Here is a 23,578-nt window from a genome sequence, read left to right on the forward strand (position 1 = left end):
TCACTAGCGGACGCTCTGAGCAGAGATCCCCTCGCAGAGGAACACGAATGGCGACTACACAAAGGTCGTGGAAGATCTCCCATCTCAGTGGGGTTTCCCCACTATAGACCTATTCGCCACAAACGAAAACAGACAATGGCCAGACTTCGCATCCAGGTTCCACCAGACAGGCTCCAAGGGGAAACACACTATGGATGAATTGGTCAGGGATGTTTGCCTAGGCTTTTCCACCAACCCCTCGGAGGAAGGTGGTCAACAAAATACACAGGGAATTGATGACACTCATCCCAGTTGCTCCTATGTGGGCGGGACAACCATGGTTTCCACACCTACGCAGACTGACTGTGTGCGACCCCATCAATCTTCCGTGCTGGTACAATCTACTCTCACAGCACGAAGGACAAACAGTTCATCCTCAACCCAACTCGATGAACTTGGCAGCATGGCACCTAAACTCAGAGTTCGGGCATCTCAATTTACCCCAGAGATGCATGGACGTTTTAAGAGTCTAGAAAACCTAACACAAGGCACTGTTACTTTGATACGTGGAAAAGATTCGTTATTTGGTACCAGAATAAACAAATCAACCCTATTGATTGTACTCCTTCCAATATTGTCACCTATATGCTCCACCTACTGGATGCAGGGTTAGTATTTAATTTACTCAAGGTACACCTGGTGGCGCTGTCAGCCTACACCACCTCCCATCACAAGGTGTCATGGTGGAAGGTACCAGTGTCTATCCGCGCTTTTTCAGCTCTGCCCCGAAGAGAAGAAGGAAGGATTCCTTTACCAACGGCGCGAGGCCAAGAGGAAAACGGTCCTCGCTGTGCCTCTGCTGAATGACATCTGGGACGAGGGACTCGCCCTTCTCAGTCTACGACGCCTGCCAAGAGGGATCGGTACGAGAAGAAGTACTGGGTCCCCAACGTGGCCCCTTTGGGCCTTAGGGCACAACCGACCCCTGACTCGGTCGTCTCAGCGGCGGCCAAGAAGAAATCGGGGGGGCATCGGGCTCAACGTCAACTTCCCCGCCGGGCGGCAAAGCAAAGAAACTGGACGCAATGGGACAAGTTATCTCGTCGGCGGCAACGATTATTAAGGTGGCTAATGCCCTCGCGATCGTGGCCCGCTACGGCAGGGAGTTATGGTACAAGATCGCCCCCCTGTTGGACTTCCTACCGGACGACAAGAGGACCGAGGCCCTGGAGATCTTGCAAGAAGGCGAAGTGGCGCCATAACGGCATAATGCCATAACGGTGGCAACGGACATTGCCAACACCGTTTTCCGCCAGCTAGGCAATGGCATTTGCCTTAGACGACGAGGGTGGTCAAGGCGACTGATTTCTGCCAGGACGTACAAGCCAAGGTTTTGGACATGCTATTCGACGGGAACAATCTGTTTGGGAAAACAGTGGATGAGTCCCTCCAAGCCATCAAGGCGGACATGGAGACAGCTAAGGCCCTAGGCACTCTCTGGCAACGAAGGCCGTCCTTTCGGAGCAGCGAGGCAAGCAGGGTGCCTCCAAGGGATTTGGCGGTGGCTTCTCTACGTACCACCAAGCGGCCCGCTCCTCGTTGCAGGAAGCCTATAAGAGGACGAGGCAAGTCTGGTGGACCCCGCCGTCGTCGCCAGGGAGGCCAAGGTGGCAAAGCATCCTCCAAGCAAGATTGAACCGGCCGTGATGGCGGGCCCCACTGAAGCACCCTAGTGGAGGCCGGCTGGCGAAGTTCGTCAGCATGTGGGAGTCCATCTCCACTGACCGTTGGGTGCTGGGCGCCCTGGCCCAGGGGCACGCCCTCGAATTTCTAAAAAAGTGCCCCCGCATTCCACCCGTGGTCAGGAAGGAAAATCATGTCCCTCAACTGCTATTGGAGGTAAGAGCGATGCTCCAAGTGCCATCGAGCTCGTCCTGAAGAGGCACCGGGGCTCCGGAGTATTAGGAGGATGGCGACCCATCCTGGAACTGCGACGACTGAACAGGTATCTCAATGTACAGAAGTCCTGGATGGTCACCCTCCAGCACGTGCTGGGACAGCTTGAGGAGGGCGATTTCCTGTTGGATTTGGAGGATGCATACTTTCACATCCCCATTTTAAAAGGACACCGAAAGTTCCTCAGGTTCGTGGTCCAAGGGCGGCACTACCAGTTCAAGGCCCTCCCGTTCGGGCTAAATTCAGCGCCCTGGGTATTCACCAAGCACCTAGCACCGGTGGTGGCGTGGCTTCAGCTGCGCCTGCAGGGGATCCACGTCCACCCCTACCTGGACGATTGGCTCATCCGCGCAAGGACAAGGGAGCTCGCCGTTCAACACACAGCGAAGACCGTCCAGCTACTCATGGACCTGGGGTTCTCCATCAACTTCCCCAAGTCCTACCTGGTCCCCTCGCAAGTCGCACTGTTTCTGGGAGCCAAGCTCAACACAGTGGCGCGTCTGGCGTCACCGTCGGAGGAAAGGACAAAGGCCATCCTAGGCAAGGTGCAGAGTCTGCTGGCCACGGATGTGGCCAAGGTGAGGTCCGTCAAGTCCCTCCTCGGGATGATGTCCTCTTGCATATATCTCGTGAGCCTGTGCAGGCTTCGGATGCGCCCTCTACAGGAGTTCCTCGACGCCCGCTGGATACAAGCAACGGGCAGCTTCGAAGACAGGATCCCTCTCAACGAGACCTTCCGTCTAGCAATCCGATGGTGGGGCACCCGCGCTCATCTGGCGGCAGGAACAGATTTTCAGACCCTTGCCCACCAGGTGACGACGGATGCCTCCCTGGAGGGGTGGGGAGCGCACACCGGAGATCTTCACACTAGAGGCCTTTGGCTCCCGGAGAAGCCGCTCCCCATCAACATACTGGAGCTCCGGGCAGTGTTCTGGGCCCTCAGGGCCTTTCCCCTGTCCCTCAAGGGCAAGGTAGTGAGGATCTTCACCGACAATACCACCACAATGTTTTACATCCAGAAGCAGGGTGGAACCAGGTCCCTAGCCCTATCCAAGGAAGGCCAGGATCTGTGGTATTGGGCCGTTGCTCAAGGGTTGTGTCTGGTGCCGTTTCATGTGGCAGGGATAAAAAAACACAATCGCTGACTCAGCAGAGAGCTGCGCTCGTGCCACGAGTGGGAACTATGCCAGGACCAAGTGGACCGACTCTTTCAGCGATGGGGCAAACCCCAGATCGACCTGTTCGCGATTGCTATGAACTCCGTGGCAGAAGTTCGCCAGCAGGTTTCCCCAACCGAGGAGCATGGGCAATGCTTTCTCGTTCCCCTGGGACGGCCTGTTCCTATATGCGTTCCCTCCGTTGCCGTTGTTGCTTGGACTCATCAACCAGCTCAAGAAGTCCCGGTGCAGAATGATCCTCGTCGCACCGGCGTGGCCGAGACAGATCTGGTTCCCGGACCTTCTGGACTTGTCAGCGTCCCCACCAGTCAAGCTGTCGACAGACGCAGATCTGCTCTCCAGAGGAGGAGGCGCCATTCTTCACCACGACCCAGAGTCGCTGAACTTACAGGCCTGGCTTCTGCAGCACTAGAGTTTGGAGGGTACGATATCCTGGCCGACTGCAGAGAGGCTCTTGCGAAGGCCAGGGCGTCCTCAACTCTCAAGTGCTACGGACATAAGTGGAAGAGGTTTCTATCTGGTGCCGGGCACAGAAGATTAACCCTCTGCGGATTACGGCCCCTCACGCTTCAATCAAGATACACCTGGCAGCGATTTCCCGATACACCAGGACTACAGTGCGGTCATACCTGTGGTCTCATCGCCTGGTTAATGAATTTATGAAAGGACTGTTTCGATCATTCCCGCCGGTGAAGGCACCAGCCCCGGCATGGGAGCTCAACGTGGTGCTATCTAGGCTCATGCGTCCACCATTCGAGCCATTGCATTCGGCCCCGTTAAAGTTTCTGTCGTGGAAAACGGCGTTCCTGGTGGCCATCACCACCGCACGACGCGTGGGAGAGATCCAGGCGCTATCCTGCAAGCCTCCATACCTGACCTCTTATGATACGAGGGTAGTGCTGAGGACGCACACCTCCTTCATGCCCAATCTTCCATCTCAACGAGCCCTTGGTCTTACCAGTTTTTTTCCCATCGCCGGCCGAGAGGACTTTGCACTCGCTGGATGTAGCTAGAGCGCTGAAGTTCTACGTGGACCGAACAAAGAGTTTTCGGAGGACATCACAGCTGTTTGTGAACTTTGGACCTGTGAACCAAGGGGAGGCTCTCGAAGGTTTCCATTTCCAGATGGCTCTCAGGCTGCATCATGCACTGTCATCTGTTGGCAAACCGACTGTTGCCCCGCCGTCCGAGAGCCCATTCGACCAGAGCTATCGTTGCTACCACAGCGTTCTTGTCTGGTGTGCCCCTGCTGGACATCTGCAGGGCTGCTACATGGAGGTCGACGCACACCTTCACAAGATTCTACTGCGTCGACCGGGATTCCAGGGAGGAGTCCAGGGTCGGCCAAGCAGTGCTGCGCAACCTGTTGCTTAAGGTGAGCCTGGTGAGGAGGCAAGAAATGCTTAATGTTGAGTTTTGATGTAATGCTTTGTCACCTCCCGTGGTTGTGCATGTGTGTACTGCTATGTATTCTTATATTCATGAGCATGTGAATCCATGCCAGACCCCATGCTGGAGAAGAAACAAGTTACTTAGCTGTAACTGTTCTCCAGCATGGGTCTGGCATGGATTCACATGCAAACCCTCCCTCCTACCCCTCTGCGGCTCTTCACTTGGTCATACTGCCACTTTACGTGCTACCAAATCTGAGGATGGCTGCCAGAGGCGGGGCTTAGGGAGAGGGCAGTTATTGGCTGGGGGCAGTATGACCTAGAGACCAGTGACGACGGGGAATATTCATGAGCATGTGAATCAATGCCAGACCTATGCTGGAGAACAACAGTTAAGTAACTTGTTCCTTCCATATTTCAATGCACCCTGCGCACAGAAAATATCCACGTTGCGAGATGGCAGGAGAACACTACCAGTTCAAAATGCTCACATTTGGCATTGCCTCAGCTCAGAGTGTTCTCCCAGGTGCTTGCAGTAGTGGCATCACACCTGCACAGAAAGTCAAACCCGGTATACCCATACCTGGATGACTGGCTGATCACTGGGGAATCTTCTCAAAATTGCAAACTAAATATGCAAAAAACAATAAACCTAATCTTCAATCCTTGTTTCTCAATCTACGGGAAAAAAAAGTCTAGTCCCCGCCAGATAAAACAATTTGTGGGAGCTATCCTGAACACAAGAGGAGCGGGCATTCCCCTCAAACGGGAGAGTACAAATATGCTGCTGCAAGTACCTCCATACAAGGTCGGTCGCCAGATAACAGTACGCAAAGCAATGCGCTTGCTAGGGATGATGGCCTCTTGCATTTGTTTCCTCATTCGTGCCTGTGTCCAATGCAGGAATGGTTAGCGAGACATTGGTCTCAGGCAAGCAGACAGTGGGACGATCTAGTGGTTGTTTCGCTAACCCTGGTTCAGGCTTTTTGCTGGTGGCCCAAGGACAACCCGTTAAAAGGAAAACCTTTAAGCACTCAAGCGATCCCAACTCCAGATGTCTCATTCCCTGGTTGGGGGGCGTACTTCCTCCACCACCCAGCCCATGGAGAGTGGACTCAAACTACTGCCCAAAGACGTATCAACTTCCTGGAGCTCTTTGCAGTCCTCAAGCCTTTCAGCAACATCTCCAGGTTCAGACTGGGTAGGTCCCCCCAGACGGCACCATGGTCATGTTCTATCTGAACAAGCAGGGAGGCACACAATCTCCAAGTCTGTCCAAACTATCCCAGAAAATATGGAGGTGGGCACTCGAGTGGAACATGTTTCTAACATCCCAATATGTTCCAGGGGAACTCAATTCTCTAGCAGACGCCCTCTATTAGAAGAACACAAATAGCAACTAGACAGGGATATCCTAGACAGAAAAGTCTTTCTTTGGGGTCAACCTTGCCCCGGACTAGAATCGCTTGCCACAAAGCTAAATGCACAATGCCCAGAATCACGTGCAGGTTTCCTCAGCCAGGGTGCAAGGGGTAATTTGCTTACACCCCTCTCAACCGACACACCTCCTGAGCGGGATAGGGCACAAGATGCACCAGGAACAAGTAACCCTGATCCTGGTTGCTCCTATGCGGGCGAGGCAGCCTTGGTTTCCACAAATGCTCAAACTGGCGGTGTGCTACCCAATCAAGCTCCTGTGCCCATACAACATGTTGACACAACAGAAGGGGGCCTCCCTCCTCCCACAAACAATGAACTTGGCAGCTTGGCTCCTGAAGTCAGAGTTTGGGCACTTAAAGAGATGGTCTAGTAAAAATTTTTATTTAAAAAATAGATAGGCCACATAAAAAAAAAATACTAGCATCCTCTGTTTTAAAACTTTATGTAAAATTTTGAGCTCTTCAAGCTCAAAATTCGAAAAAGCAAGCACAGGGGCGCAGCCATTTTGTGAAATGGAGGCCCTCCTGTGCTGGCTTTTGCTTTTGCGGCACTAATGAAGGAAAAGCAGCCAGCTGTAGTAAACAAAGGCTACCGCTGGGTGGCTTTCCCTTCATTAGTGCCGGGACTCGGAGGACGCGGACTGGAGACCAGAGCAGGAAAGCTGCAGCTGAATCTCGGTAAGTGCTATTTTTTTTTTTTTTTTTACAAAAAATAAGCACTAGCTGCGGTTTTTGTTCTACGTTTTCCGGGCCGGAGGAGCCTGAGAAACTTGGAAAGAAAAAACGCAGCGTTTTCCAACACAATAACGTTGTATTTGTTTGTGGTCGCTTCAAAAGCGACCGCAAACATAAATACGTTTTTAAAGCTGCGGTTTTATTTCTAAGTTTTCCGGGCTCCTCCAGCCCGGAAAACTTAGAAAAAAAAACGCAGCTAGTGCTTATTTTTTGTAAAAAAAAATAAATAGCACTTACCGAGATTCAGCTGCAGCTTTCCTGCTCTGGTCTCCGGGCCGCGTCCTCAGAGTACCGGCACTAATGAAGGGAAAGCCACCCAGCGGTAGACTTTGTTTACTACAGCTGGCTGGCTTTTCCTTCATTAGTGCCGCAAAAGCCAGCACAGGAGGGTCTCCATTTCACAAAATGGCTGCGCCCCTGTGCTTGCTTTTTCGAATTTTGAGCTTGAATAGCTCAAAATTTTACATAGGAAGTTTTAAAACGGAGGATGCTAGTATTTTTTTTTTTTATGTGGCCTATCTATTTTTTAAACAAATTTTTTTACTAAACATCCCTTTAAACCTTCCACAAAGGTGTATGGATATCCTTAAAGAGGCATGAAAACCCAACACATACATACATGGAAAGGATTTGTGATCAGGTGCACATCACAATCGAAGTCCATTAGAATGTTCTCCAGCTAACATTCTACACTACAGACTCCGGCCTAGTATTTAATTCCTTAAAGGTGCATCTGGTGGCCTTGCCATCTTGCACCACTTCACAAAACAAGGTGTCCTGTTGGAAAATCCCTGTCATTAAGGTATTTGCGGAAGGGGTAAAGAGGCTAAACCCCCCCCCCCCAATTTCCAACCGTCCTGCTGGTTGGCATCTCAATGTTGTGCTCTCTGAGCTCATGGGGCCACCCGTTGAGCCTATGCAAAAGGCCGGCCTAAAGCATCATAGCTATAAAACTACATTGGTAGCCATCGCCTCCATAAAACGAGTCAGTGAGCTATAGCCTTTGTCTGTAGAAGACCCCTTTTTTGTTATTCACAAGGACAAGGTTTTCCTCGGAACACATCCTAGATTCTCACCTCAGTTCATTTCAAAGTCCCATGTAAACCAGTCCATAGAACTTCCCACCTTCTTTCAGAACCCATCAAACTCTGCAGAGAGAAGCCTGCATACACTTGATGTACGGAGGGCGGTCTTGATCATGTGACCAAAAATAATCACTAAGGAAAACGTCCAACTCTATGTTTGCAAAGCTCTTGGTAGAGAAGGCGACCACATATCAAAAAGCGCCATCGCCAGATGGATAGTCTGATACATTCAACTCTATTCTCTATCCAAGAAAGTTCTACCTTTCACCCCAAGGGCACACTCCAGAGGTACAGGAGCTACCTTAGCTTTCATTGCAAAGGTCCCTCTCAATGCCCTCAGCCAAGCTGCTACATGGAGTTCCATCCATACGTTCACACAGCATTACTGCATTGACACAATCTCTAAAGCAGATTGACAGGTGGGGCAAGCGGTCCTAAAACATGTTTGCCAGTGTTACAGAAAATTCTAATTTCTGTGCTAATTCCCTTCAACCTTGGAGACCCTTAGCTCTTTTGCTGGACTTTAGGACTTTTTCATTTTAAACCTAGTGTGTTTTTGACCTGATTTGGGTTGTTTTCACGGTTTTTGGAGTCTGACCAACTCCATAGGAATCTACTTTTTGTATGTTGACACATAGCGCCTTTAGTGCAGTGTCACTGAGAAATCCTTTAGATTTCCCAAAAGGTTTGTTGGGCAAAATTTGTATGCAGTACCCTTTGGGACCACTACACACAACTAGGACTACAGGTGTATGCAAAACCAACCTTTGGTATAAGTCTGTACTACAGTTTTGTGGTAGCTTTGCTGGGCAGCCAGGCTTATCTCAAGAGGAAATGTGAGCTGTAAGGAAGTTACACAGAGATCTATGATTATAAGTATTCAAATAGACTATTCTAGTCAAGGTTTCTTGGTAAAACCCTTATTAATTTATTTCAATGTCAGTTATAAATCCTTCACTAGAAGGAGGCAATCTATATCGCACACAAATAAACTTCAGTACTTCACAATAGTAGGTTCTGGGGCCTTTAAACTAATTTGAAGGAGGAGCAAAATGGCATTCAGAGCGTTGGAAGTAGTAGCAAAAAGGCATAAGTTAATAAAACGAATATTACAGTTCCTCTTAAACAGTGCAAATAGTTTGAGTTCCCCAGAGGGATTGATTCAATGCAATAGGTTAGGCCAAAGTCAATGGGCTCAAGTCTTGTATAGGATAAAGCAGTTCTGGAAGTTAAACTGATAAGTCCTTGCCAAAGTCCTCAGAAGTAGTTTGTAAAAGAAAGATTCATATGTTGGGTCACAAGCTGACTAGGCCTGCAAGTTGCCAAAGGTTCAAGCACATTCGCAGTGAGAGGGGAAGTCTCTCGGTCAGGTTTTCACAGTACCTTACAATGAAGAAAAAGATGCAGCTGAAGATGTCTGTTCCTGGCAGTTCCTGCAGATCTAGCTGTTCCTGAGCCTCAGTCGTGTGAACAAGAGGGAGGACATTGGGGGACTCCTGCACTGGGAATGGTCGAAAAGCTGGCAAAGGCAAACTTTCATGTCCGGTAGCTGTAGTCAAGCACACAAACTGGTGTCCTTCTCCCTAGCTATTAGGTTTCCTGCAGCACTCTGAGGAAAATACAACCAGCTCCGAGAATGGTATCCAGGTGGCTTACGAGTTGATTGGTCCCACCAACTCCAAGGGAGAAGTCGTCCTTGAAGGGGCTTCTCTGTCGAGATGAACTTGGCGATTTGGACCTGCAGCAGGGCTTCACTGGGCAAACCAATGGTCCAGGGATTGCAGCAGCCGTCCTCTTCCAGCTCGTCTTGGTTTTTTTTTCATTCCAGTGGTCGACTCTGCCTTCCAAACAAAGCGACTCGCCTTTTTAAAAAGTTTCCTCCCACTCATTCCAGCCTAGCTGCCACTCACCCAGCAGGGTGGCTGTCCTTGCCAGCCACCAATCACACCAGGTTGCTTATGGGTCTCCTAGGAGACTAAGCACAGGGAGTTTCGGGCACCACCTTCACTTCCTGCCCACCCCAAACACTCAGGTGCCAGAGGCTGTCTTCAGTCCTGAAGCTTGCCAAAGGCGTAGGAACAAAGGGGCCAAACCTGGTTTGGCGCACAGAGGCAAACTCTAGAAGGACCTTTCAACAAAAAATAAATGGCGAAAAAAAACAACCGGGACCCATTTAAACAAAGGAGACTCAGGCGCCATCTTGAAGATGGCTCCCGTGATTTAACGCTACCGGTGTTCGCGATCGGGAAAAATCATGGCATTTCGTTGGAAAGCCACTGCCACCAGCCATTTCGAGGGGAAAAGGGTAGCATGTGACTGCTACATGAGTTTCTAGACATAAGGGATACTAAGTAACCCCTCCAGCACTCTATGGTAAGATAGTGTGTGCTGGGTCTAGGAATTTGGAAAGACTTGTAAAGTCAATTTCACTTTACTTACTCTGGGAAACCGTAGTTTATCCCAGAGAAGGTATTTAAACCTTGGGAAAACCTGAAAAGGTTTCCTTGTGCCACTGCACGGAGGGTGCTGTGACACACAAATGAAAAGATGCCTATGGATTTGGTTGGTCTCCATAACCAGAGGAAATTAACTTTTTAATTCTGTTTTGTTTTCTATGTTTAAGTCCCAAAGTTTTGCAAAAGAGCTGGAGGGCTGTAAGGTGGGCGGAACTGGCACATTTATGAGAATTCTCCCTAACAGTAGTACAGACTAATACCAAAGGGTGGGTTACCTATTACCAAGCAGATAAGTGTTGTGTTGTCCGTGTTAATACATCAATTCTTATTTTACAGCCGCTATACCTTCTAACTGCCTTCCCCAGATACTGCTTGCTAATCTATGCTGAGCATGTGATCCAAGCAGATCCACAAGCTCCAGAAGACATACAGTACTCGTAATCTTATTTCTGGTGCTTTTAGCTGCTTAGATTCATGTACATCTACCCTTCCTCCCCTAATGGAGTAGAAGGCACATAGATGTTTTCTGGGTTACCACTGATTCTGCTTCATCAGATCTGTACTCGTGCTGCACTTCATGTTACCTCAGATCAGAAACAATCTGAGGGACCTCGACACATGAAGGACCATAGGTACAGTACATGTCACACTAGAGATAGTATTACTAATTGTGCCCTGTCGAAGTCAGTTTTCAAATTTCAAAAACAAATCTTGTAATACGTGACTTCCACTAGATGTCGGACTATGCAGAGCATGTGAATCTAAGCACATACAAGCACCGGAAATAAGATTACGGTGAGTAATGCATCCCATATATGTGGTTGGGAATGGGAAAAGTGTGTTTGTTTTTTTTACGGGGGTTTTGTGAGGGTGGGCCTGGTACCCCCCCACAAACATTGTTTTTTAGATGTATTTTCTTCGTTACAAAATTCTTTGTTTTATCATTCAATAACATCATATGCTAGACCTGCATAGCCTACCTTGCAGGAAATAGCAGCTCATCATGTTTCTATGATGATGCAGAGTTAAACCTATTTTCCTTTTTTGGCCAATCGTTTTGGGGTCGAGACCCTCTAGGTTACCAAACCTTTCTAAGTTGTGATCCCATTTAGAATGTGACCTGTCACAAACTTTTTTTGCAGCGATTTGATTGTAAATATTTCTAATTATCTTTTATTTTAATAGAAATATCGATTTTTCTAATTGTGAAAGTGTGCATAGATACCAGCCTTATAAATCTACCTAGGCTAACGTTGGTATTTTTATTTTCTTTCACAGCCCTGCCACACAATGTTGTATGTTTACAATTTGCCAGCAAATCGTGATGGCAAAAGCGTCGGCAACCGATTAAGACGTTTGTCTGATAACTGTGGAGGGAAAGTGATGAGCATTTCTGGAAATAGTGCAATTCTCCGGTTCATAAACCAAGAAAGTGCAGAGCGTGCTCAGAAGCGGATGGAGAGTGAAGATGTATTTGGCAACCGAATAACTGTCTCGCTTACTCCCAAAAACAAAGAACTTGCAGAAACTAAAAACTCCACTGGTTCTGGAGTTGAAAAATCCAAGTCCCCAAAGAAAGTCAAAAACACAAAGCTCTGCCTTCTAAGCAAAGATTGCACTGAGCCTTCATCCAACGGGAAAGCTTCTGCAAAAGGGCAGCAACCCACAGCAGGATCCACAGCAAAAAACACCAGCGTGAAAAGTTTGCAGGTAATTTCTTGTGAGTAGGTGCTATGAGAACCCTTAACTTTATTTCGTAGGTTAAGACTGTGAATCAAGTTGTGGGTGCTCATGGTGTGAAGTTGCTGTGATAACCTATTTTTTGGGCGTTATTTGTAATAGAGTATACCCGGCCCTACAAATAAGGCATGTATCGGCTACCTAAAAATTGGCAAATGCTCCGCAAAATAAAAATAGGGAGTTGAAATACTCTCAACAAAATCTTGCGCCCCTACTTTCACCCTCACAGCTCCTTGGATATGTTTGGACCAGTAATGCACATAGTACCACAGGAAGAAACTACTATTTTAACTGGCTGATTGGAAGAAGTAAAAATGTATCTTTTAATGTACATGAATAGCTAGGTGCAAAGAAATATTACAAAAACATCTGTTTTTCAGTTGAAACATTTTTACCTGCTTACATGATGCTCTCATTGGGGATTAGACTTACATTTCAACTCCCTAAAAAATCATTGTTAGGCAGAATGTTCATTTCTGTGCTAATTCCCTTCAACCTTCGAGACCCCCAGCTTTTTAATTTCAACCCCGAAATGAGTAAGACCTTTTTCTCTCTCGCTCATGTGGTCTAACCTGATTTGGATTGTGGTTTTTGGAGTCTGTTATGCTAAGTGTTGAGGAGAATTCTCGGAAATGTGTTAATTCCTCTCTACCTTGAAGACCCCCCCACTCTTTTGCTGGACTCTAGAACTTTTTTACCTGGAGAGAGGGAGACCCTTTTCCCACTCTTGTATTTTAATGTGATTTTAATTCTGTTTCTTTTGATTTCTGTAGTCTGACAAACTCCATGGGCATCTTTTTACATTGAAGCACACAGCACCTTCAGTGTAGTGCTACAGGGAAGTCTTACAGATTTCCCCAAAGGCTTAAAACACATTTCTCTTGGATAACTACTGTTTCCAAGAGCAGTGAGGTCAAATTGACTTTTACTTTGCTACTGTAAATTTCTAGACCCAGCACACACTATCTTACAATAGGGTGCTGGAGGGGTTACATAGTATCCCCTTTGTCTATCTTCTCATCTAACATTCTTGTTACCCTTTCCTCGATGAATGGCTCGTGACAGTGGTTTACTTTTAACTACCGTGGTGTCTTTAACGCGGGCTTCGTTCGCAGCTGCAGTAAAGCACCCTTGGGTGCCATTTTTGTCAAAATGGACCCGGTCGTCTTTTTTCACCATTTCTTTGTGGAAAGCTCCTTCTTGAGATTTACTCTGCATGCCAAACCAGGTTTGGTCCCTTTGTTTGTTGTCTTTGGTGGGATTCACGAGTGAAGCCCGCCTCTGGCTCCAGGTTGTCTGGTGGGTGCAGGAAGTGAGGGAGTTCCCCGAAACTACCTGTGCTTAGTCTCCTAGGAGACAGGAATGCACTCCTAGTTGGCTGGCTGGCTGGCTGGCTGGCAAGGACACCCACCCTGCTGGGTGATTGACAGCTAGGCTGGAATGAATGGGAGAAACGTGCTTAAAAGGCAAGCCTTTTTGGCTTGGAAGGCAGAGTCGACCACTGGACGAAGGAATCCAAAAAAGAACTTGAAGAGGACGCCTGCTGCAACTCCTGGACTGTTGGTTTGCCCGGTGAAGCCCTGCTGCTGTGCTGAAACTCCAAATTTGCATTGACAGAGAAGCCCCTACAAGGACAACTTCTCCCTTTTGAGTTGGTCGGACCAATCAACTCCAAAGTAAGCCACCTGGACATTGCTCTCGAAGCTGGTTGAAATTCCAGAGTTGCTGCTGGAACCCAGACACCAGGGAGCGGAGCACCAGTTTGTGTGCTTTCCTTTTAAGCTGGCCAAGAGACTCCAGGAAGGTCCTCTGGACTCCCACAAATCGGAACTGACCGAGCCTGAGCCACCTCAACAGTTCTGGATCCCAGCTGCAAGATAGGTCAGTCTTGACATCCAGAAACCGCGGTGGTGCTGTTTGCGGGAGACGCGATGAGCTGAAACACAGAATTGCCACTTGTTGGAAGTTAGCCGTTGCTGTCGGTAACCATCCCATTGCAGTGCAGGTGTACCCAGACGTCCTCCCTCTTGTCCCCACAACTGAGGCCCAGGAACACTAGGATCTGCAGAGCTGCACAGAAACCAAAGTCATCTGCTGCTTTTCTTCTAGCTAAAGGTACTGTAAAGTCTGAGAACTTGCCTCTTGTTGTAGATTTGTTTCTACTCTTCACAAGTCTAACAGCTTGTTGTGGCCCTACATTGATTTTTCTTCTTTACTAAAGACTTCTAAAGAATTGTGCAAATACTTTTCTACTTAACTGCAAGAAGTGCTTCAGCTACATAGTTTTGCCTATTGACTTTGGTCTAGCCTGTTTCCACTGAAAGACTCTTCTCTCCTCTGACACTTGGGAGGGTTGAAACGTATTTTACCGCTTAAGAATATTGTGATCCCTAGTTTGCTCTGAGTAATCTTTTCTTTGCGACATGTGAGTGCTATTCTAAATGCTAACAGTAACCTATCAATGTCAACAGTGTCCTAACAATGTCACCTGACTGTGTAGAAGTGTCTGTGGCATCCCCAATGGGTGCTTGCTGATATAGAAGCTAAGAGTATATTTTGAAGGTATTTGTGTGTTGCTATGATACTGCTCCTTTCTAAAGAAGGCTTATATAAATGACTGGTAAATGTTTGTTTTATCAAGAAACCTTGAGCTTAAGTGTTTGTTTGAATACTTGTCACTGTAAATCTTTGTGTAACCATTCTACTGCTCACATTGACCACTCTTGAGATGAGCCTGGCTGATCCACTGTGCTACCAACCTGTGTAGTTCAGACTTATAACAAAGGTTAGGTCCTATTGCCAGGAGGCTGAGATTGTTGTACGGCTCCCTAAGAGCACTACCCCAAAGCTGTACTTAACATTAAGCTTATTTGTAAAGCGCACAGTCACCCGAAGTCTGACAAACTCCATAGGCATCTATTTTGTATGGTGACACACAGCACCTTCTGTGCACTGTCACTCAGAAATCCTTTAGATTTCTCATAAGGGGTAAATACCTTTTCTTGGGTGAACTACAGTTCCCAAGAATAGTAAAGTGAAATTGGCTTTACTTACCTTTTCTCTCTTTGTAGGTCCAGCACACACCATCTTCGGTGGAGTGCTTGGGGTTACCTAGTAGCCCCTTATCCTACCTACTCATGTAACATTTTTTTATGTTACCCTCACTGCTATAAATGGCTGGTGGCAGTGGTTTAATTTTCCTACCATTTTGCTTTTCTACCGCAAGCTGAATCCTCAGCTGCAGTACAGCACCCATTGGTGACCATTTTTGTTAAAATGGCCCGGTCTTCTTTTTCTGCCATTTTCTGTTTGTGAGGTCTTTCTTGGGTTTTACTCTGCATGCCAAGCCAGGTTTGAGCCCTTTGTTCGTTTTGCCTTTGGCGGGCTCAAGTCCTGAAACCCACCTCTGGCTCCAGTGTGTCTGGAAGGTCAGGCAGTGAGGGAGGTTCCTGAAACTCCCCTATCCTTTGTCTCTAGGAATCCCTGAATGCACCCAGTACTGATTGGCTGTCTGTCCTTTGAGGACAGCCACCCTGCTGTTTGACAGCCTAGGCTGTGCATGAATGGGAGAAACCTGCTTAGAAGACGAGGGTTTTGGGGCTAGAGGCAGAATAGACCACTGGGAATAACACCCGATGAAGAAACTGAACCAAGCTTGCTGCATCCTCCTGGACCTTTGAAGCCCTGCTGATGTGCTGAAAATCCTTTTTATGATCGACAAGAGAAGCTCTGGAAGGGACGACTTCTTCCCTTGGGCTAGTGGTATCAACTAACCCCTGAGACGAACTCCACAGGACCATCTTCCCCGACTGGCTGTACTTTGCTGCTGCAGGAACCGAGTGCCAGGGGTCAAGAAATCCATAGTCTAGTGCAACATCTGCAATACGGCCCGAAGCTCCAGGAGTCTCCTAAGGACCCTCCAGAAGCAGGACGACCAGAGCTAGAGTCCCCTCACCAGAGTGCAGGATTCAAGGAGGGAAAGAAGCCAAACCGGTATCCAAGATCCGCAGTGGTGCTGTTTACCGCACGCTGAAACCGCGATCCGAAAAGAGACCGTAGCTGGCACCGACCTCCAAATTGCTGCTGCAGGAGTCCTCCAAACGGCCTCCCTCTTGTCCCCACGACGGAGGCTCAGGAACCCAGGACAGAAGCCAGCTGGACCACTTTTTCAAACCGGATGTACTGTTCAGACTTTTGGTATTGGTGGCTTTACTCTTCTCAGTTGAGACTTGCAGTAGCTACTTTTGTTAGTCAGTTTCAGCTCTACCCTCCACAAGTGTAACCGCTTGTGACACTGCAGTGATTTTCTACAACAACTCTCTAACTTTGTGCAAGACTTTAACTATGAAGTGCCTCAGCTCCATAGACTGTGCTCCAATTGATTTTGGTTGTCCTTGCACCCTGCAGACTTTTCTAGCCAATTAACTTTGATATTTACTGTTCCTCAGCAGTGATAACTTGGTTTTAGACTGTTATTGCTGGGAAAGGTTTTGTCTATACTTCATTGGAAGATTGAAGTATACACACATCCCCTGAACACCTGTTTAACCTTTTTCCTTCCTTTAACATTTCCTTTCTGCAACCTCAGAATCTGCAAAGTGTACTAGTGTTGTATAAATGCCATTACCGTCCTTGTGAATGAAGTCTCCTCCAGGTGTAGGAAGTGTGTAAAAAAAGCTCTCGAGTGTCCACAAAACTTTTGCTGATTCTGGAAAAGTTATTTAAAGTATATTTGATTGTTACCTATATTGCCCTTTTTGAAGAATGCTTATTTAAGAACTGGTGTTAAATAAATACATATTTATAACTAAAATCTTTAAGTTTGTGTTACTTGGCTACTTGTATTTGTGGATTTCATTGCTACAGCTCACATTCACCCCTCTTGAGATGAGTCTGGCTGCTCAGTCACACTACCAACTTGTGGAGTACAGGCCTATACCAAAAGGTGGGTTACCTAATACCAAGAGGACAAGTGTTGTGTAGTCTGTGTTACTACATCAATTCTTGCCTAACACAAGGTTGTCCTCAGAACATGCCCTAGGTGTTCACCTAAATTAATTTCAAATGTCCATGTTAATCTATCGAACGTCCTACTTTCTTTCAAAATGTTTCAAACTCAGCTGAAAAGCCTCCATACACTTGATGTACAGAGGGCAGTCTTGTACTATGTGAACAAAACTAAACCCTAAGGAAAACAGACAAGCTTTGTTTCCATAGCACCTGGAAGAGAAGGCGATCAGATCTCTAAGAACACCATCTACAGATGGATAGTAAAATGCATACAACTATTCCATATCCAAAAGAGCTTTACCTATCACTCCGAGGGCTCGCTCTACCAGAGGTACTGGACCTACCTGAGCCTTTATCGCAAACAACGTCCTAGATGCCATTTGCAAAGCAGCTACATGGAGTTAGTCATACATTCACATAGCATTATTGCATTGACACTCCCTCTAAAGCAGATTCACATATGGGACAAGCGGTACTAAAACATTGATTTGCTGCTGTATCTTTGCACATCCCTCCTCCTTTTCCAGGTACTGCACACTAATCGATGCAGCGCATGTGATCTAAGCAGATCCACAAGCCTCAAAAGGGATACATTACGCAACGTAATTGTATTTCTGATGTTTGTATCTTCTTAGATTCACATGCACCCACCCTTCCTCCCCTTCTGGAGTTGAACCTGAATAGATGTTTTCTGGTTTATCACGTTTGTGCTTTATCACATCTGTACTAACGCTACACTTCATGCAACTTCATGTCAGAAACAATCTGAGGTACTTTGATGCTTGAAGGACCATGTGTACAGTACACATCACACTAGGGATAGTATTTGTAACACGCCCTTGAGTTTCGGACAAGAACCTTGTAATACTCTGTGACTACCACTAGAAGTCAGACTATGCTGGGCATGTGAATCTAAGCAGATACAATCATCAGAAATACAATTACGGTGAGTAGTCTATCCCATATACTTTTCAGAATAGTGGAACACACATTCAGGTCAAGAACTTTTGTAACTTTGCACTGAGTTAGTTTCCAACCAACTTCTTGTACAAGTACATTTTGAATACTTGTTGTTCTTTTCAAGGCAGAACCCTTTTCTTATCCAGTCCTTCCCTTAAACCACAGCATGAGTTTAGAGGCAGTAGAGGGACCCTAGTGGTCTAGGTGCCAGCTATAGGCAGGGTGGCGTAGGGTACAGTTGCAGGCAAAGTCAGAGTTCCAGAGGAAGACTGTTCAAACTAGTAAGTATTCCATTTTAAAGTGAGTTGAGGGTCCAGGGACTTCAGAGAAGAGACCCTATGAGGAGTCCACAGTGGGCCTGGAAGAACTGGACGAGTGATCCTGCTGGGGGAGTTTTCCTAAAGTCCTAATGGTAGTAAGACTTTAGTAAGCTATCCCAGTGGTGTGTAGATCTCCAACTCTTAGTATCTGTCTGTACTAACTCAGGACCTTAGTAGAGTGGCAGAGCAGCCATTCTCATTTTAAGAGGAAGTTGTGAGCTGTAGCGAAGTACACTGAACCTTAGTTAGACATTCACACGAAAGAAACTCTTACACTTATAATTTATATGAAATTGTATATTTATTATATATACACACCAGAATCACTTTAAATACTTTAGAGGTTTACACTAGAACACTTTGGAATACTTGAGAATGCACTTAAAAGGACACTTTCACTTTTGTGTTTGGTCGTGGTTACATTTGTAGCAACATTAGGAAGGGAAAAGACAACGTAATATTATCGGTTATTACGTGCACCTGTGGTTTCTAACATTTCATACAGTAATACATTTACTATGAAACACATAGTACATTCACTTTCAGGGAGGAAAATGGTTAGTGTAACATTAGCCTGGTTCAAGGTTCTATAGATTGTTTCTTCGCACAGCAAGACTTTTAACGCAACCCTAGCTAAAGGCAGTAAGGAGAGGGCTCAGTCTTGACAAGCGGCATAATATGAAGAGTTCTAGAGGATTTCGTCCAGTCTGTTATAGAAGCAGCAAGTTACCACCTAACAAGGGAGACTTGTAAAAAGGCTTGATTAAGGGACACAACCAGCTGCTCGAGTCAGTGGTAAGAATGGATGACCCTGGACACCTCTAGGTGCACTCCAATGCTCGGGAGTGACTTCTTGGAATCAGATGAGCAATACCTTTTTCCCCACAGTACCTTAGGTTAGAAGACAATTTTGTGCTGGATGCTCCGCAATGTTGCAGCTCTGGACCCGACCTCCAGATTCCTATGTTTGTTGACCGAAGGAAGGGCAATGGACTGCATCTTTCAGCAGCATTCTTGAGGGAGGACCTGTGGCACAACTTACAGCAACCTCTTGGTTCACTCTGCAGTTTTGGCACCTTTTCTGCAGCACCAACAAAGTGCACATATCGTCTGGTCAATCTTCTTCACTTCCATGCAGTCCTGCACTCTGACGAGGGGGTCTGGGCAAGTTCGATCGGATTTCTGGCGTCTTACGGGTTCAGCAAAGAGTTGGACGGATTCTCCCTTTCCATGACGATGCACTCGAAAATGGGCAGCAGGTCTCCTGGTATTGGGGTTCCGCAGTTCTGGAAATTCCCAGGACCTCGGGAGATGCCTCAATTCGAAGTTAGTCTTGGGACTAGTTGTTCCCACCAGCCAAAGGGAAGGAGTCCTCTTTAGAGCTCCTCTGTCGAATAGACGGTGAGGACAGCAGTGGTTGCATCACGTCGTTGCAAAGGGTCTGCAGGCGTCTCTGATCGTTTATTTCTTCGGTTGTGTCCGCTTCCAGTGGTCGACTTGCTTTTCTCTCCAGAAGCCTCAACTTTTTATACAGTTCCAGCACACGCTCCTCTGCAATCTCTCAGCATTTTACAGAAAGGGGCATTTGGCTGTCCAATCAGGACAGCCAGATCCCATGTGCGAGCTGGTCCTATTCAGACACGCTGTCAAAGGACAGGGGGGGTGGAAGACTCCTCACCCACTTCCTGCCCAACCAGACACTCTGGAGCCTAGGCGGGGATACCCAAGGCTTCCTGCAAAGTACACAACGCACAGTGATCTCCCCCTCCAAGAATGGTAGAAGAAGGGCTAACTAAGGACAACCACACTAGTAATGGTGAAAAAAGGGAGACCCCAAGTTGGTATTTTGGTGCCCCTATTGTGCACTACAGAGGCTATAAAGCTAGCCTGTGATATAAAAATGACAACAATTGGTAGAACACGTCCACTGCCACCAGCCATAATTAGGAGATTGTCTGTGACTAAAGTCAGTGGAGTAGGGAGAAGGGGCATAGTAGGTATCCCTTTGGCACTCCACTGAAGGTGGTGTCTGCCAATCTGACTATAGAGTTTTGGAAGAGATGCAAAGTATTTCTCCTTCCTTAAGAACTGTAGTTACTCTAGGATATAGAAAAAGAATCTTAAAGGAGGACCCTAAGGGTCCCCAGCAACATTGCCCATAAGGAGATGTTGTTACGCTCACCTGACTTCCACGGAGGCGCAGGCCTGGTTTGGAGTGCTGTTGCCTCTTCTATGGTGAAGCGCAGGACTCGGAAGATGGACAGGACCGGCCCCTCAAATCTGGCTTGTCTGGCTCGCAGAATTATCCTTCGAAGGGATTGTGTCCTCCGACGTATTCCTCATCTTAGATATCTCCTTCCAGCTCTGCTGGCCTCGGAAAAAATTTTCTCTAGAGGGCGCTGCGCGTCGACGTCCTCCGAGTCGACGTCCCTCGACAGCCGCTGTATCGACGTCATCCTGCCTATAAAGGCCGCGCGCAGCGTCCGTTGCTCAGTTCCGTTTTTCCGCGCTTACTCAGTGCCTCGGAATACCGTTGCTCAGTTCTTAGATTAATCCTATTTACCTCGAGTTATTCGATCCGTACTCGATGGCTTCCTCGTCGGAACCGACAACTCCTCGATCCGGCTTCAAGAAATGTCGAGATTGTGCGAAAAAGATGTCGTTGACCGATCCTCAGTTTGTCTGTGGTGTTTGGGAGCTGAACACCATTGTTCGGAATGCGAGGACTGTATGTCCATGACAGCTAAGGCCCTGAAGGAGCGTAGGGGGAAGCTGGTGAAAGGTAAGACTTTTAAAGCTTCTTCTTCGTCGACGAAGTCGAGACATTCGTCTCCTCGTCACCATTTCTGCTCCAGGTCTCGGAGTGGGTCTCATCACTCCTCGAGATCGAAGCACTCGAAGAGGAGACGTCGAAGATCCCCTTCTCCGTCTTCCTCTTCCTCTGTTTCGCCAAAAAGAATCCCTTGCCCCACGAAACATAGTTCCCGGGCTGAATGGGAGGAATTCCGAAAAAATGTGATGAGCGTCTTCGAGAAAGCGGCCTCGACCCCCTCGAAGACTGCCGAGAGCGATGCTCTGGTCGAAAGACCCGAAGGTCAAAAACGCCGCGAGTCGCAGTACCCGGCGAAGGAAACCTCTCGAGCGCGTCTCGAACCCTCGAGTAGGACTATGACCTCCAAACCTTCCTCGAAGGTTCCGTCGATGAGGGTTCTGTCGAGGTCGATGTCTTCGACGCCGTTGTCGAAGGAACCTTCGACACACGGGTCTGTCGACTCGACGCCAGCTTCGACACCGGCGTCGACGCCAAGAAAAGTCACGGTTACTACACATCCAGTGACTATCCCCAGGTCCTCGACGTCGATGGCTTCGAGATTGTCGAGTAGAATTCCAATTCTTTCAAGGTCTTCGAGGCCTCTGCCGTTTTCGACGCCACGCTCGAAGCCTTCGACATCAACGTTTTCGAGGCCGATAATGACAAATTCGGCACCCTCTGCCTTGGAAATGGGATTTACTCCCTTTATGAGTTCAGAACAATTGAGAACTATGTCCTCAATTTTGGAAGAGGGTGAATTGTCTGAACAGGAAGACACATTTGAGTTACAGGGACCTGTAACCCCAGTTAGAGAGGAATTTTCCTCTGAAGAGCGCAGGTTAAAGGATCTTCATGATTCCTTACATGAGGCAAGTGGGTTAGACACTTCCCCTGAGGTGGAGTTTGCTAAGCCAGACCCAGGGGAGCATGCTGAAACCCCCTACAGAGCCTTAATGGCCAGGATCACAGAGTTCATGGGGTGGTCTGCACCTTCACAATCTTTCCAACAAGATGACCTCACGGATATTCTTGACAAAGGCCCACAGGAGGATCCTGTGGTGCCTTTTCATAAAGCTCTTCAGAGAAAGATCATGACAAACTGGGAAACCCCAGATGTAGTACCAGCAGTAAATAAAAAACTGTCTACAAAGTACAGGGTATCTTCTACAGACCCAGAGTTTTTGTCTAAACACCCATCCCCAGAAAGTCTGGTGGTACAGGCAGCATCCTCTACCGATGTCAAGACGGCTTATCCTACCGTCCCACAGGACAGGGACGATAAAAAATATGATGTTATGGCAAAGAAAGTCTTTTCAGCATGTAGCATGGCATTAAAATCTGTTAATGCTACTTGCACCCTTGCTAGGTTCAGCCATACACTGTGGGAGTGTGCTTCTACAGCGGCTGACTGCATCCCGGAGGGAGAAGAAAGGGATGCGTTCCTGAATATTATACAGGACGGTAAAGACGCTATGTGCGAATCCCTCCAGACGGGCATTGATTCGGCTGACAGTATCAGCAGAGCAATGGCGGCAAGTACATCAACCAGGAGATTCGCTTGGTTGAGAAAGTCTGGTTTTGCCCCAGATGTGCAAACCAGGCTCTTGAACATGCCATTCGATGGCTCTTCTTTGTTCGGGAAAAAGGCGGATGACAGTTTAGAGAAACTGCAAACTTCAAAAGCAGCAGCAAAATCCCTAGGAGCTGCAATCCGTCAGACTCCTTTTCGTCCCACAGGAACCTCTGCGAGGGGCAAGTCCTTTCGCTTCTACTCTGCATTCGTAAGAGGTAGAGGACGACCGGCTCAAAGGGGTCAAAGAAGAACTACCCGAGGTGGACGGGGTAGATATTCAAAAGCCGCAGCAACAGCAGGAACCTCTTTACCATCTGCATCAGCCGCCCCAAAACCACTCTGAGGACTTCCCTCACAGGACACCTGTAGGAGGCAGGTTGACTCAACATCTGGCGGTATGGCAGGCTATCACGTCAGATGCTTGGGCATTGGAAACTGTTGCCCAAGGTTACTGCCTGCCCTTCCTACGTATACCTCAGAGTCATCCACCGGGGATCAGCTCTCAGAAAGCTCCAGATCCGCTCCTCTTGCAGGAAATTTGGGACCTGCTAGAGAAAGGTGCCATAGAACCGGTACCTGTAGCGGAGAGGAACAAGGGCTGGTACTCCCCTTACTTTCTCATTCCAAAGAAAGACGGAGGACTGAGACCCATCTTGGACTTGCGAGAATTGAACAAATTCCTCAGAAAAGACAAATTCAAGATGGTCACTCTTTCTCAGATCCTCCAGGCCCTTCAGTTCCAGGACTGGTTGGTATCTCTGGACCTCCAGGGCGCTTATTTCCATGTGCCTATCCATCTCAAACACAGGAAATACCGGAGGTTCGCAATTGGCAACTCTCACTATCAATTTCGAGTGCTGCCATTTGGGCTGACCTCCGCCCCGAGGGTCTTCACCAAGTTAATGTCGGTAGTGGCTGCAAGTCTAAGGAGGGAAGGGATTCAC

General features: G+C 47.7%; 1 protein-coding gene across 4 annotated transcripts in view; it reads left to right on the forward strand.

Annotated features, from left to right (window-relative positions):
• Window positions 1-23,578, forward strand: part of MARF1 (meiosis regulator and mRNA stability factor 1) — a 1,350,049-nt gene that overhangs the window by 407,667 nt on the left and 918,804 nt on the right. For all 4 annotated transcript variants that reach the window (XM_069647123.1, XM_069647122.1, XM_069647120.1 and 1 more), the window contains exon 8: window positions 11,498-11,929. In XM_069647123.1, coding sequence (XP_069503224.1) covers window positions 11,498-11,929 — 432 coding nt within the window. The remainder of the gene's footprint in view (window positions 1-11,497; window positions 11,930-23,578) is intronic.

Source organism: Ambystoma mexicanum, chromosome 2q (genome assembly GCF_040938575.1).
Source record: "Ambystoma mexicanum isolate Mex_15411 chromosome 2q, UKY_AmexF1_1, whole genome shotgun sequence".
In the NCBI taxonomy this organism is placed as follows: domain Eukaryota; kingdom Metazoa; phylum Chordata; class Amphibia; order Caudata; family Ambystomatidae; genus Ambystoma; species Ambystoma mexicanum.